At 39.4% G+C, this 16,153-nt stretch overlaps 1 protein-coding gene across 2 annotated transcripts in view; it reads left to right on the forward strand.

Moving 5' to 3' along the window:
- Window positions 1-16,153, forward strand: part of LOC120525582 (gamma-aminobutyric acid receptor subunit rho-1-like) — a 127,734-nt gene that overhangs the window by 63,153 nt on the left and 48,428 nt on the right. For both annotated transcript variants that reach the window (XM_039747998.1, XM_039747999.1), the window contains exons 2-3: window positions 10,009-10,071; window positions 12,166-12,272. In XM_039747998.1, the coding sequence (XP_039603932.1) occupies window positions 10,009-10,071; window positions 12,166-12,272 (170 nt within the window). The remainder of the gene's footprint in view (window positions 1-10,008; window positions 10,072-12,165; window positions 12,273-16,153) is intronic.

The raw sequence follows: 16,153 nt of genomic DNA on the forward strand, positions 1-16,153 counted from the left end.
TCTAAAAGTGTTAATGTTTTTCAGGTTTTTTCTATACTAAGAGAATCAAGTTGTGGTATTTGTACTTTATCAAAAAAAAACTCCTCAGCTTATATCTCTTCTTGTTTACACTGAGGAGAATGTGAGGATTTATTGTACTCCTTAAAGGTTTCATTTATCTCAATACTTCATGATTTCACTTCCAATTGCATTGATGATTTCTATTATTGCATTGTGAACTTCTTGCTTGTGGGTATGTTGAGCTAGAACTTTATTAGCCTTCATAATAATGATGTTGCAGTTTAAAAATAAATTGTAATGCTATTTTTTCTTATATAGAGAAAATCATCGGGAGCTCTGACATGTTCACAGTCTTTTCTGGAAAACTGTAATCAGTTCTGACATCTTCCTAGTCTTTATTTTTATGGAAGAGGTATGAAAAGAATCAGGAATGTGTAATGTTTCATTCTAACTATAATAAGAAATGTGGCCTTGACTCCAAAATCTAATGTAAGGTTTTACTGAGGCATTTTATCCAAAGTGGCTTTTTCCCAGAAATATGATTAGACTGTAGCCCATTTCGCACAGAAAAGGGGAAGCCCAGTGCCACAATAATCCTCAATACTCTTTAGAGAATAAGCCAAAATTATTAGAGAGGGAGAGAAAACATAAAAGCTCTGGCTCTTTAAAAGGTTGACAATTTCTTAACAAAAACATATTTTAACAAAAAAGCACTCTGGAGAACACGTTTCTCTACCTAGAACACACGTCACTAATAGGCGGACTGCGGTCCAGGTCTGGACCCAGACTCTGTTCTGTCCAGACCCAGACATATCATTGAGTTTTATTTAGTTTTGGCGGAGATTACATTTTTACTGGCGACACTGGTTGTGCCTGTTAAGTTGTGGATATATTAAAAACTCTTATATACAGTATTTTTTATTTTTTTTTATTTTTTTGTTGAAACATTAAAACTTATTATTATTATTATTATTAAAGTAATTATTTATAATTTTCAGTTGAATGTCAAAGTTACCTTGCTTCTACTTACTTTTACTGTTAATTACTTTTTCTTATTTTATTGTTGAAATGGCATTGAACTTTCTTCGTTTGATTTGAATCATTGGCTTCACACAGTGCAGATGCTGATACAATAGCAATGCTACTTCAAATTATATAAATTAATTGTAATGTAAAAATTATAATGCAACTTAAACATGATGCTGCAGACCTGTACATGAGGAAATTTTCTCTCCTTAAATCATAATTGACTACCCCTGACCTAGAATATACTGGCCGAGGGAAAATATTTACATATTTTTGTCTAAGCAAAATAACATTTAGAGATATTTCAAAATGAATTTCAGACATCTTAAAATGAGGGCCTTTAAATTTTAAGATGTAATTTTTAAATACATTTCAAGATATCTCATCTGCTAGTCGCATAACCATTGTCACATGGCATATTATGTCATTATCACATGGCTATAAAACTGGTGGCATGGTAGTAACTTAATGCTAGTATTTGGGTACTAAGTTTTTAATTTTGTGCTTGTTTGGATATCCTTTAATTTAATCATTTAGCTTTGACTTAATGCTTTGTTGTTTTGACTCTTCTTTTAATTTCAGTTTAGTTTTGATATTTTTCTCCTGGGTATGATGTTAAACTGCATCCTACCCTGCAAGCGGTCCTCCAACTTGCAGGGAAATCAGGAGGTTGGTGGCAGGATTGGCACTCCCGCCACTGTAAAAAAACTTCACACAGCTGTAAGACGACAGAAAGGACTCCTTTTTGCTATCCGCGAGAGTAGCTCTGCTGCGCTCACATCATGAAGAGGATGGGGGAAAGCCCTCAAGAGCCCTATCCCCAGAAGCGTCGAAACCGTCGGAGAGCCAATGGGGTCAGGCCTGCTGGGAATCAGAACTGGGGTGGTGCTAATGTGTCACCTGCTGCACGGCAGCACTCGAGTCCCGAATTGTGGCAGCCTATCCAGATAGGTGCATGGAAAGTCTTGTTTCTCCGGAATGATGGTCATCTTCCTCTGCTGTTGTGGAGGAGCTCTGTAAACACCGCATTTCAGTGGTGGCACTCTCTGAGAAGCGCAGACCTGAGACTGGCCTTATTTCTATAGGTGGATACAGCTTTTATTGGTCTGGCTGCTCTGATGGTTGTCATACTCGGGGAGTAGCTGTTGCTGTAGCAGACTGGCTTCTTCTGATGGTGTCTGATGTCACTCCTTTCAACAAGCATATTATGAGACTCAGATTACAGCACTCCCTGGGTGCCTTGTCTGTTGCCTCGGTACATGCTGTAGCCGTGGCGAGTGATGTCTTGGTGAGGGAGACATTTTATTTGCAACTTCACTCGGTGGTTAATGGGTGCCCACGAGGTGATACTCCTCTGGTCATGGGTGACTTCAATTCAACCACTGTCACTGACAGGGCTGGCTGTGAAGATTGTCTCGGTCTCCATGGGCCTGGTGACCATGATGAAAGTGGCTCCATGTTCCTTGACTTTGCAAAAGGTCAGAGCCTGCGAATCACTGGATACTGGTTCCAACGCCCTGAACTGCATTGTTGGACTTGGTACTCCAATATTGGTGGTGCGGTGAAGGAGATCAATCATATCCTTGTGGGCAGACACTGGAGGCTCTTGCAAAACTGCAGGGTCTATAGAAGTGCCCAGTTTGTGAATTCTGATCACAGATTTGTTGTTGTTACTCTGAAGATCCAGCTTAGATCCAGTAGGCTACCACATACTAGGAAAATGAGGCTGGACTTGGCCAGACTCCAAGACCAAGCTGTTTCTAATGAGTTTGCACGCAGTTTGTTTAAGGAACTTACGGATTTGGGTGCGACTGCTGATCCTAATGTGATGTGGGAGACCTTCCGTGACAAGACCCTGAAGGTTGCAGAGGGTTGTGTTGGTGTTACTGTTGTTCCCAGAAGGAGGTGTTTCATCTTGCAGTGTACCCTGGATATCATCGAGAGGAGTCGAAGCGCATGGCTTGATGGCAACTCTAGTCTGTACTGGAAACTGAAGGAAGGACAGCTGCGGGGGCTCTGTTGGCAGATAAGGAGGCGTTTGTTAGAGGAATCTTTGAGCAAGTGACACACCATCAGTGGTCTAGCGACATACATTTTGCTTACAGAGGAATCGAAGCATTACGCATATCCGAATCTGTTCCTCAGAGAGTTGCAGTCAGGGAGGCTGACGGATGACACTGTAGTTGTGACCCGCTGGGCTGGCTACTTTGAGCACCTGTTTAAAGTTGATCCTCAGGCTAGGATGTTGGATATCTCTAAGTCCATGGTTCTTGAGGCTGATCCTCCAATTAACTGTGAACCACCCAATTTCACTAATATTACACGGGTGGTAAACCAGCTGAGGGGAGGGAAGGCTGCAGGGATCTGTGGTATCCGGGGTGAACTTCTGCAGGCTGGTGGTAAGGCTGTCCTCCTGACATTGCAAGCAATCTTTGCTTCCATTTGGGAGACTGGCGTCATCCCAACTAACTGAAAAATGGAACTTGTCATCCCTATCTGGACAGGAAAGGGTGACTGCCTGGCTTGCGGCAACTGCAGGGGGTGGATAACACTGCTCTTGATGCCGGGTAAGGTCTTTGCTAAGGTCGCCCTCAATAGAATCCGTGATCACTTGCTCACCTACCAGCGACCACAGTAGTCTGGTTTTACGCTTAAGACATCTACCATCTAATGCATCCTGGCACTGAGTTCTCAAGAAGCACAAATGCGAATATCGGCAGAGTTTCTATGGAGCCTTTGTGGAATTTCGTAAAGCATTTGACTCAGTTGATGGAGCTGTGCTGTGGGACATCCTGAGGGTTCGTGGGATCCCTTCAAGGTTGCAGGATATCATGGCTGGCATGTACACTGATACTGTGAGTGCTGTGCAGAGTAGAGGCAGAACCTCTGTGTTTTTCCCAGTTGAACCTGGGGTTCGTCAGAGGTGTGTTCTTGCACCTGGTCTGTTCAATGCTTGCATGGACTGGGTGTTGGGCAAGGTCGTGGGGTCCAGCGGCTCTGGGGCATCTGTTGGTGAAGAAAGATCCGCTGATCTTGACTTTGCTGACGATGCTGCGATCTTCACGGAGTCAATGGAGGCTCTGATTGTGGCTCTCAAGAGACTGAACGAGGAATCTGAGTGTCTGGGCTTGCGAGTGTCCTGGATAAAAACCAAGATCCAGGCCTTTAATGACCTCTTGGGCACAGCCATCAGCAATGTGTCTGGCTGTGGAGAGAATGTTGACTTTGTCAAGAGGTTTACTTACCTCGGTAGTGACATTCATGAGTCTGGTGACTCTTCCTATGAAGTCAGTAGAGAGTATGGAGGGGTCATGAGGTCGCTGGAAAGGGGTGTGTGTCACTCCCTGTATCTATTCAAAAGGACGAAGGTCCAAGTCTTTTGAGTCCTGGTGCTTCCTTGTCTTCCTATGCGGTTGCAAGACATGGATGCTATCCAGTGACCTGCGACGAAGACTGGACTCCTTTGGTAATCGCTGGTTTGACAGTTGCTCATGGAGTCCTGAATAAGGCACATTGCCTGCATTGTTGAGGACCCGAGTGGCTGGACCAGGCTAAGGGACGCCCACGTAACACCTGGCTGCAGCAGTTCAAGGGTCATTTCCGGAGGGTGGGACTAAACTGCGTGTCCGCCTGGGGGATTGCCAAACAGGATCCCAAGCTGTTTTGTCGAGTGATGGGTGCGGCAACGCACTGTACTAGTGCATGCTCCCTGACCTGACCCGACCTGACCTATTCTTGATAATTTTGCTGAGCTGGCTTTCTTCTTTACTATTCTTTAGTAGTTCTTCTCTAGTTATCTCTTGGTCCTCTATTACCTGTCCTTTTGTAGATATTTTGCCTATTTTTATCAGCAGTATTACAATATCTGGAAAAGTATTACAGACATCTTTGATTTTATTTCAGATATAGGTAAATGATATTCAGATATCTTGAATCCACTTCCTCTCTTAAAAAAATCATAAAATGTGTTTCAGATATTTTAAAATAAAATTTAGAACACAAACTCATTTTAAGATCTGAGAAACTGAGTTTAAGATATCTGTTTTAGGTATAAAAAATTTAAGTCAACATTAAGATATCTGACATGAATTTTCAGATATCTTGATTACAATTTGAGATTCCCTAAATAAAATGAATACCATTTTGAAATATTTTGAATGTATTTGTAAATATATTTAAATAACTTACTGTTCAATTCAAGATATCTTAAATTCATTTTAAAATACATCGAAATTATGGAAAAAAAATCATTGATTGAATTTCAGATAAGGAAAAATGCACAGAGAATTATTTACAGTATATCAAATATATTTAAGACATATTAAAGTATATCTCAATTATATTAAAGTAATCAGAATGTTGTTTTAAGATGTCTCAAAATTCATTGAAATATCTGGACATACATTTAATTGACTATGAAACAGATACATTTTTATATATATAATTTCTTTTATGATGTTCTAAAAATAAATTATGCATATATATACTGTATATAAGCCTGGTCAAGACAGTACCTCCCCTGGAACACTAGATGGCAGGCCCCCTGGGTTTCAGCAGTGCCTAGGACTCCTGCAGGGCTTAATGGGAGTTGGAGTTTGGTGCTGCCCTGTTGGGATCCATGGGTGCCGCCAAGGGGTGCTGCAGCTGCTGCCGAGCCCTGGAAAGCAGCTCTTCCACCACTATAAAAGGAGCCAGCAGCCACCACTCTGGGAGCCAAAGTCAAGAGACAAAGCTTCCCGGCAGGAGTGGAGGAGAAAAAGAAAAGGGTAAAGAATTGTTTAATTATTGTGCTTGTGTTTGGGACTGTGTTGGTGTGTTTGTGGGAGACTGGGAAGACATTTCATACAAGGGAAATGGAAAAAAAATAGCTCTGTGTGCTTTGAACTTGTGTCAAATATATATATATATATATATATATATATATATATATATATATATGGCCATCTGATATATACAGTACAGTATATCCTCAGAACTATTTGCTGATACATTTTCCTGGGTAATATTGTATGTAGAGCTGTTAAACGTAAATATACTTATTTATTGCAAAGAATTAGATACGAATGTACCAGTCAAAAAGAAGGTGCCACATTATTAAGTCTAATTACAATTAAAATAATACAAAGACACATACTTAAAGCTTGCACACACATATATTTTAATAGAATCTGTTGTTCCTAAGCTGAAATCAGAAATTGAAAAATCTAAATGTTCCACAGCAACATACTACTTATTTAGTGTGAAGAGTAACAGTATGTGAAAACAGGGAAAAACAATGCATCACGCAGAACACTATAGTTAATAGTTCCACAGTTTAGTTATATTATTTTCCAGAGCAGGAAGGCTCTTCATAAGGGGAAGATTATCTCAAAAAACCTGTTATTGATGTAGCTGAAGTCTTGCCATCTTGCACAAATTCAGGATCATTCTATAGATGCAGGTCAAAGAATCCATCTCCAAGCACTCAACTTTACTGTGACCTTCAGATAAAGCCATCTAATGACAAACATTGTAGTAGTATTTGCTAGACTATCTGAAGAATTTCCAGATTTTATGTTGCTAAAAAAAGTTTACATCAGCTAATTAAAAAAATACATGCCCTTTTCTTTCAAGTTTAACCTCATTAAACACAATAAAACAAATTTTAAAAAATCTAACGATTCATTACTTCTAAAGCTTAAGATATAATTAGAACCTGAAAAGTAATTGCATACCAATGATTCGTACATCTTGGACATAATGAAAAGAATCTGTATTATTCTTTAAAAATAAAATAATTTTATTTGTAACATATACAATGAAATAATGCCAATTCACCACATTTACATATTTTGAGAAAAGTACAAGTCAATTCTGTATGTCTATTTCAGTGTGTTAAAGAACCACACACACACACTCATATGCACAGTTTTAAGCTTTATAATAATCTAAGGCATATGGCTGGATACAAAATGAAATTGTAGTACTGCTGACAAGTCAGGGGTCAATGACAAACTAAAGTGCCAGCTGCAGGGAAACCTACTAAAAAGGCAAGCCTGCTATAGTCACATGATCTGCAATTTGTTTGCCTGAAAAAGCCATCCCTGCAGCATGGAGGTGCCCCAAATGCCAGCAGGGAATTATTGACATTGGAGTTTTCCTTTACAGCCCTGCTGGATACCACAGGGGCTGCCAGAAGGCACTGCAGGGAGGAACAATGTTTATTTACCCTACACCCCGGAAGTACGTCCAAGTCACATGGACAAGGGGAATGACGTGCTTCCGGGGTGAAGAAAAGGACTTTTGAACTCACCCGGAAGTGATAGGAGATCACATGGACTGGGGATTGGAACACTTCTGGGTCAGGGAGTATAAAAGAATTGTGGGAGCTCTCAGACAGCGAGCTGAGCTGAGTGTTAGGGTGGCAACGCGTCTGGGAGTGGAGGATTATTGTTTATTGTGATTATTGTGAGTTATTGGATGAGTATTGTGGAGGAGAGGGTGCTTTGTGCACTGTGCAGATTAAATATAGTCTACTTTTGGACTTTTATTGGGTGTGTGGAAACTTGGACAAGGGTTCAAGGGAGGGATAGCGCCCCCTATCTGTCACACAATATTCTAGCCTTTTGTGTGGCTGAATCTGTTATGGTTAGGCAGAGAGAAAAGTGTATAACTAAAAAAAGGAAGTAAATAGACAGATTACTCCAGTAAAACCTATTTCAAACATACAGTTTATATAATGATTAGTACATCCAGTTTTGTGAGTCCCCTTTTTCTGTTATAAGTTCATGTGGTTCTAGAGCACTGGTGTCAAACTCCAGGCCTGGAGGGCCGCAGTGGCTGCAGGTTTTCATTTTAACCATTTTGGCATCCGGCCGGGGCTGGAGCCTGGCCGGGACGCCCAGGAGGACCGGAGGAGGGCTTTTACCTCCTCCAGACCGCGAGGGGGCGACTGCCCTGGTTATGTTGGGGGCCCCGGTGCCTGAACAACCCTGGAGCCCAGCACTTCCGCCACACCAGGAAGTGCTGGGGGGAAGAAGACAGGGGACACCTAGAGGGCTTCCGGATGTGCAGCCTGCACTTCCGCCACACTGGGGCGTGTCTGCGGAGGAGTGCCGGGAAGCAGCTGGAGCCCATCCGGGTTCCTATTTAAGGGGCCATCTCCCTTCAGTCGAGAGCGGAAGTCTGGTGGAAGAGAGACGGAGCTGGAGAGAGAGGACTGGAGGCGGCCAGAAAGGCACAAAGTACTGTGAGGCCTGGATTGAGGGGGATCGGTGCTGGAGGCACTGGGGTTTGTGTGCACGTGACTAACTGTAAATATTCCTGTAAATAAACGTGTGTTGGGTGCAAAAGCGATGTCCGTCTGTCTGTGTCCGGGCCAGCATTCACACCATCTTCTTAATTAGTGAACAGTTTTTGCTGCTAATTAACTTTTTTTGTCTTTATTTTAATTAACTTGACTCAGACCCTTTAGTATTTTCTTTGTGCTTAATTAGCAGCCAAACAATAAAGAGACATAAAACAAGTCGTCACATGACCAGCTCACCCATGCCCATCACACAATATTTGAAAATAAAGAAAGGTGAAGGTCTCAGTAAGGTTGATCTGCTCAGCTCACCAAAACATTTTGATGGTGTTCTTAGAAAAAACAGAAAAATCAACAGTTCTGGAAATGTCTGCTGTGGTAGAATGAGAGCAGCAACAGGCCGTGGAATTAAAGAACAAGTTTAATTAACAGCAAGAATCAACTTCTCATTAAGAAACTGCTTGGAGTGAAATTGATTGGAGTTTGATGCCCCTATTTAGCTGGTCATCTGTTGGCTCGTTTCATGTCTCATTTCTGTTTGGCTGTCATTTATTGAAGAAAAGAAGTCAAAGGACTGAATCCTTAAAAACAGGGCTATTAAAATGAAGGGAAAATGAATTTAATTAGCAGTGGAAACTGGTCACTGATTGGGAAAAGGGTTAGAATGAAAACCTGCAGCCACTGCGGCCCTCCAGGCCCGGAGTTGGACACCCCTGGTCTAGAGCCTATTGTAGCATTGTGCATGTAAGGCAAAAACTAGCTCTGGATGGGACCCCAAACATTTACCTAATACATACTCCCACCCTCAAACAAATTTATTCTTTATTTTACCAAAAGTAAGTTCAAATCAAGCCAAACATGTAATATATGTAAATTACTCTGCTGGTTAGAAAGGAAACTGGACTTACTGTACTAGTCCACATCGCAGTGTAGATTTCTCTAATGTTTCTCTGTTAGACTCGATTTAGAAATTAAGTCTAACATAATTAATTAATCATCATTTTCTCCTATATGCCCTGCATAATTCACATTGCAAACCCTCTGTTAAGATTTGGTGAGATTTGGACTTTTTTTCTTAGATACATTTTTTCATTTGTTGTGAATATTTTTAAAGAGGCGTTTTCAAAGAACATAGCTTTATGTGTGTTTTGGACTAATTCTTTAGTTCAAGAAAGATATTCACTTTCATGTTACAGCATCACACCACAAATTTAGAGTCTGCATTTTGTTAATGAGTTGCCTGGATGCACTGCACAATCTCACAGGCTCTGCTAGTCTTGTTAGTTAGTGTTGTGTTAGATATTCTGGTTAATGACTAGTTTTGCACTTCTCAATTTGGTCTACCATGGACTTTATTCACATTAAACCATGACAGGATTCCTGTGTATTAGTTTACATTAATACAATTGTCAGTGAATTGTTAGTGGAACTTTGAGCTGGGGTGCTCTTCTGCTAATACAGTAAATATTTATCACTGTTGATATGGAGGTTATTTGTAAGTATCTTAGGTACAATGCATTTGACCTGTCAGTTTTGCTCATATTGATGTTAATGTATGGTTTAGATTGATAGTTAATCATTGAGTAACCAAATTTGAATTACATGAAAGCTAACATCGTAACTACAACTACAACAGAGTATAACATGAAGCTGGGTCTTTATTCTAATCATCCTTGTAATTGTTATGTTTATTATAGGCTAAGCAGGCCAAGAAGAGAAACGCAAAAAGACGACGAAGCAGCAGCACATAAACTGGGCAGGTAAAACATTCAGATTTTAATTCTATGACAAAATAAGTCATTTATGTAAATGTGTCAAAAGAACACCAATAAATTAAGTTTTTGTATGGCATCTTCCAAAGAGAACACAAGATGTTTTACAAAGCCATCAAAATGCAATTTAAAGATTAAAAATGTAGTATCATACAACATAATTCAAATACATTATAAAAAAATAAAAAAGGCAGAAAAAAACAGATATGAAAAATAAAGTAGTAACAGTTTAACAATAACAGCTGCACAGAAAAGTTAACATCAGTGTAGTATGTGCAGAATAGTTCTTTCTGAAATAAAATATAAAGGGGAAAATGTTGGTGTTTAGGTGTGACATGCAAGTTAGCTTTGATGGAAAATCAAAGACAAATCTACGGATGAACAACAGACTGGCATCATCAAACATAATATGGTGTTGTAAAGAAAATATAATTTTTTTTCCTTTCATTAAGATTCCTTACAGGTTACATGCTTGCCGTGCTTACTATAATATAGGGTGGTCCAGATCTAATTATGCAATTTTCATTACGCTATAACTTATTAAGTTTATTACATAGAGAATTCACAAAAAATATTTTTATTGCCAATAAATGGCAGTACCTGCCCTGCATTCCAAAATGGCGGGGAGATGATTGTCAATCGAACAGCGGGTGCGATGTGTTCGCCTTTTCATAATTGCATAATTAGATCTGGACCTCCCTGTAGAATTGAATGAACAGGTAATTCTCACTTATTTGTGTTTATGAGTTGATAGTTGATAATGAATGGTAGGTACAGTACAAATGCTGTATTTTTACCCAATTTTTACTAAGGTGAAGCTACTGGCCAGAAACTCTCTGTTATCCTGCCACTGGCAGTTGAGTAAATAGTATGTGATTGTGTAGTTTATCATCCTTGGTGTTATGGCTATCTTATTCCATTGTGCCACCTTCTTACCAAAACAAATGGTAAATTTGTTCCCAAAAGAGATTTACTTTTATGTTTTTGCTTGCCTTTTAATATGTAAGCAAAGGCTATGAAAAATACAGATGTTCTAAGTTATTATATTTCAGTTTTCTGTATAACCTAATAAGTGGTCAGAACAAACAAATTGCGTGTATGTTATGAATGTTATTGCTTTCCATTGGTGGCAGAGGTGTTTGGCATAGTGGTTAGCATAGTTGTCTTACATCTTGACAATCCTGACTTTACATCCTAACACAGCAGTCTATATATAATATAGGATATATGGGTTGGAATAACTGGTAACTCAAAAAATGGATGTGGATGTGTGCATGTGCCTTACAATGATCTGGTACCCAATTTGCAGTTTGATCCTTTCTTGCATCTGAGGCTGTTAGGATGGACTCTGGTTTTCCTAACAAAGAACTCATTCAAAAATGGACTACAAAGTCAAGAATGAAAAAAATGTGAATATTAACAAAGCGAAGAACAAATTGTTCTCGTTCTGAGATGAAATAATGGCAATACACTGTAGATCCTATTCCTAAATGAGCTGAACAGAAGCATAACCATATAGATAACATAATTAGTCAAATTAGTCTCTGAATGACATAAAATGTTTAGAAGTGGTAGTAAAGGAATTTGAGTAGCTGCTAAAGTACACTTGTAAACTTAACTCCTCAAGTGGAAAACCAAAAGGAATTTAACTTTTTGGTTCAAGCATCAGGTTATTCCTTATATGGAAATACAGTGTACAATGTAACTTATTTTAGCATGATATGTGTTGTGATATTTAAATAATAGATGAACTAAATGCCTTTCATATTTAGCTCAATGTTGAAAATATTCTGTCCATTCTGTTACACCTTTCGACTAAACTTCAGATTTTCTATCTGCTGTGTTTCAACATGTCTGATACAATGTGCATTAAAATACTGCCCTATAAGAATAAGATAATGCACATTTGGCTTTTCAAAAGTAGCTCTTTTAGCTTTGGTCATTCAAATATAATGCATGTTTTTAGTATTCTTAGACTGGATATTAATTGTGAGTAGAGCACATTGGTAGTGAAATTTAATATAATAAACAGACCATTACTACTGACAATCATCAATAACATCATTTTTTTCTTTTCTTCAGTCCCATCCTAAAAAGAAGTCCTGATATAACAAAAGCTCCACTTACAAAATCTGAACAACTCCTCAGAATAGATGATCATGACTTCACAATGAGGCCTGGATTTGGAGGTAAGCAACAGACTGTCCAAATGTACAGTACCATCACACTTCTGGAAACTTCCTCTGAATATTTTCTTTCACTTTCAATGTATAGTTGTTTTTAATTATGCTGTTTCCAGAAACTCTTGACTACCACAACCTATCAAAAATAAACATATCATGGTCCTCATCCATTGGAGGATTAGGTTTAGCATGCCGAGTGATCTTCTGTGCTTTAAGAGTGACTTTATACACTTTTTATAGTTATAATGTGAAAAATCTAGTTTCATTTTCTTAACAGTTTGCAGAAAAGTTAGATTTTTAAATTCTTTTAGAACTGTATCAGAGAATGAATGCTCCTGTAGGACAAAAAGATAAAGGACATGGTGAAAGGATGGGCTAGAAATACAAATAAAAGAGAAGACTAAAGAAAATCAAGAAACTAAAACCAAAATGCTAAGCAGAAATGAAGCACTTTAAGAAGACTGATGCCAAAGAACGTAAACTAACTGTGAATTTCCATCATACCGTTCTGCTGTGAAGTATGTTTGTGCTGGATCTGATTAAGACAAAGATACAGAAGCAGTGGGCAGCCATCAGGATGAGATGATGTCTGTGCCTTGTGACTTTCCGCATGAAATTCTGAAATTATAGATCACGTTTTTTTGTATAGTTTAGGTCTTCATATTACAAAAAAGACACAACAGAAAATCCAGAGGAGAGCAGATACACTAATTCCAGGACTGAGAGGTTTGAGCTTTGAAGATAGATTATTTAAACATTTTCAGTTTAAACAAACTGAGATTAAGAGGTGACACAATTGAAGTGTTTAAAATTATAATGGGAATTAGTACTGTAGATCCCCAGCTGTTACTTTAAAATGCATTCTTCAACAAGAACATGAGAACAAGTTTAAAAACTTATTAAGGGCAGATTATGCATCATGCAATGACCCATAGACACATGAAATAAATTAACAAGTAGTGTGGTAGAGGGTAGGTTGGTAGGGAACTTCAGATGTCAACTTGATGATATTTTTGGCAATCTATGTGAATAGGGTGTTGAACAGCCTGTTTTTGTCTCAGTTGTTTTAACGTTCTAATGAGCATAGCAACTGCAAACAATATGGCGTGGCCATGCAAAATAGTCAGAAATTAGACGTGAAACTTGAAACGTGAGACGTGAAAAACAGGAACAAAATTACATTAAGGTGATATCACCAGAGTGAACTGAGTACCTCCTATCCCTTGACATTTTTAGACAGCACAGTTTTGGTTTTGGGTTTTTTGTTTTTTTGACATTAAAATATGTGTAGTTAAGTAGGCCAGGACTGCACCTTCATTCAGTGATATATTCAGAATTTCTATGAAAATACCAGCTAACTGATTGCTTGATTTGTAAATTCCAATATTCTACCCTGACCAGATTATTTATGGGTGTTGAGTCATTAAAATTCTTCTTCTATCATCCATAGGAATTAAGAAAAATGAATGCTTCAGTGTTGCAAGTACTTGGCTAGGACAAAGTGTATTGTCGCAATCAAAGTAGGTGTAGAAAGTGTTAAGCTGAGCAGGAAGGAGACACTGAATTTAGAGGCAGGGGCATTGTAAATGCAATAAATTATATAGGTGGGTGAATAATTGCTTTCTTTTTTAAATGATGATTAGTGTAAATTTGAGCAGACTTTAGAGTTACTTTAGAATTAACATTCTCTGCAAACTGATAGTTAAAGTCAGTAAAATGAAAACAAATTCTTACAGTGGTACACTGTAGCATAACTGGTAAATTATGTCCCTTTAAATATGAAATTTCAAATATTGCACAATTTGTCACAGAGACTTTGGAAAATGTCTCACCAAGTCTTAATATGATACTTAATTTCCTGCTTGTCATTCCATATTAAAGAAACAAATTAGTGAAACTTGTGATAAAATGGTACTTTGCATATCTAGAGCTTTAGAATATATACCAACCTACAAAGTACAGGGATTAAATTTCAAGTCAGGTGTATTCAGTTTAAAGGTAAAGCTAAAATAAGGAGGAATTTGTAAAAGCAATGTTTATTGATGTTGCTTATTTTTTTTTCATGAATACTGGGATATGTTTTCATAAAAGCTTTTTCAACAATATGGAATTAACCTTTTTCATCATAAGTACTAATAATTAAAGTACCGGTAATTACTATTTAAAAATTCAATTGGTATGTCCAGCTTCATTTAGAAAAGGTTTATAATTACGTTCTGCCCTGCCATCTTTAGCCTGGTTTTGTTGGTCAGTATTACAGAAGCACACTGCAGTAATTTAGAAATGTCAGCTAACTCGTGACTCAGGCGCTGCCGCGAGTGGCAGCCTTTACAGCAGCTCCGTATACAACTTTATCTTTCTACCTTTTTCTCTAATTCATTGATCACTCCTACCACTTTTTTATGTGGACTCGTTCCCTTGACACTTTTTACTCCTTTTTACTACTTGGACAGGGATTTTTACACGCCAAGACTCGTCTATTCAGGTAGTCAACAAGCGCTGAGAACAAATGCCCGCGCTGGTGTGGTTCCCTATTTGCCTGACAAGGTAAGAAGGCGGTATTGTGGCAGCAGAGCTGGAGCTAACCTTAAAACAAAGCAGCTTACAAGAAAGTGGCATTACAAGCCTTCAGTGCCTTCTGTGATCCTGGGAAATGTGAACTCACTACCAAATAAGATCGACGAATTGGCCGCGCTGGTGAAAAATGTCAGGACCTACAGAGAATGCAGTTTGTTGTGTTTTTGTGAAAAATGGCTAACAACTACCATCCCAGATGCTAACATGGAGCTACCCGGGTTTAGCACAGTTAGAGGGGACAGAGACACAAATACCTGCGGAAAGGAGGAAGACTCGCTTTCTATGTGAATACAAGGTGGTGCAACTCTGAACATGTAAACGTCAAAATATCCACTTGCTGCAGGGACATCGAACTGTTGGCTGTAAGTCTGCGTCCCTATTACTTTCCCAGAGAGTTTGGACACGTCATTGTTGTTATTGTTTACATCCCTCCTCGGGTGGACGTGGAGATAGAAGGTGACATCATCCATTCTGCTGTTGCTAAATTACAAACACAGCACTCTTAGGCACTTGTGCTAATCGCTGGAGATTTTAACCAGCTGTAGCAGAAGTTGCATAATAAGACCATGAAGTGTGGTATGGGATGAAGATCATCACTGACTGCAGCTCGAAGCGGGGTGCCACCATCGAAAGAGACGTGGAGAGAGCAAACCAGATAAACAACTTCTTTAACAGGTTTGACCACCCTAACCCACGCTCATCTCGGAGTACTGCACCCTCCACCCATCCTCCTGCTGATTCCAGCATAGGAGAGACCTCCCCGCCCACAATTACAGCAGCCCAGGTAAGCAGATAGCTGAGGAGACCTCGTACCAGCCAAGCAGTGGGTCCAGATGGAGTATCGCCATGACTGCTGAAGGCCTGTGCGCTGGAGCTTTGGAGTCCTTTACAGCGCATCTTCAACCTGAGCCTGGAACAGGGGAGAATCCTGAGGCTTTGGAAAACATCTTGCATCACCCAAGTCCCAAAGGTATCACATCCTAGTGAGCTGAATGACTTCAAGCCTGTCGCTCTGACGTCACATGTGATGAAGACCACGGAGCGGCTGCTGCTTCACCACCTGAGGCCACAGATCCACCACGCCCTTGACCCTCTGCAGTTCGCATACCAGGAGAAGGTGGGAGCGGAGGATGCCATCATCTATATGCTACACGGATCCCTCTCACTCTTAGACAGAGGCAGTGGTGCTGCAAGAATTATGTTTCTGGACTTCTCTAGCGCCTTCAATACCATCCAACCTCTGCTCCTTAGTGACTAGCTGACAGAGATGGGAGTAGATTCATACCTGGTAGCAACGATTGTGGACTATC

The sequence above is a fragment of the Polypterus senegalus genome, chromosome 3 (assembly GCF_016835505.1).
Source record: "Polypterus senegalus isolate Bchr_013 chromosome 3, ASM1683550v1, whole genome shotgun sequence".
Lineage (NCBI taxonomy): Eukaryota > Metazoa > Chordata > Cladistia > Polypteriformes > Polypteridae > Polypterus > Polypterus senegalus.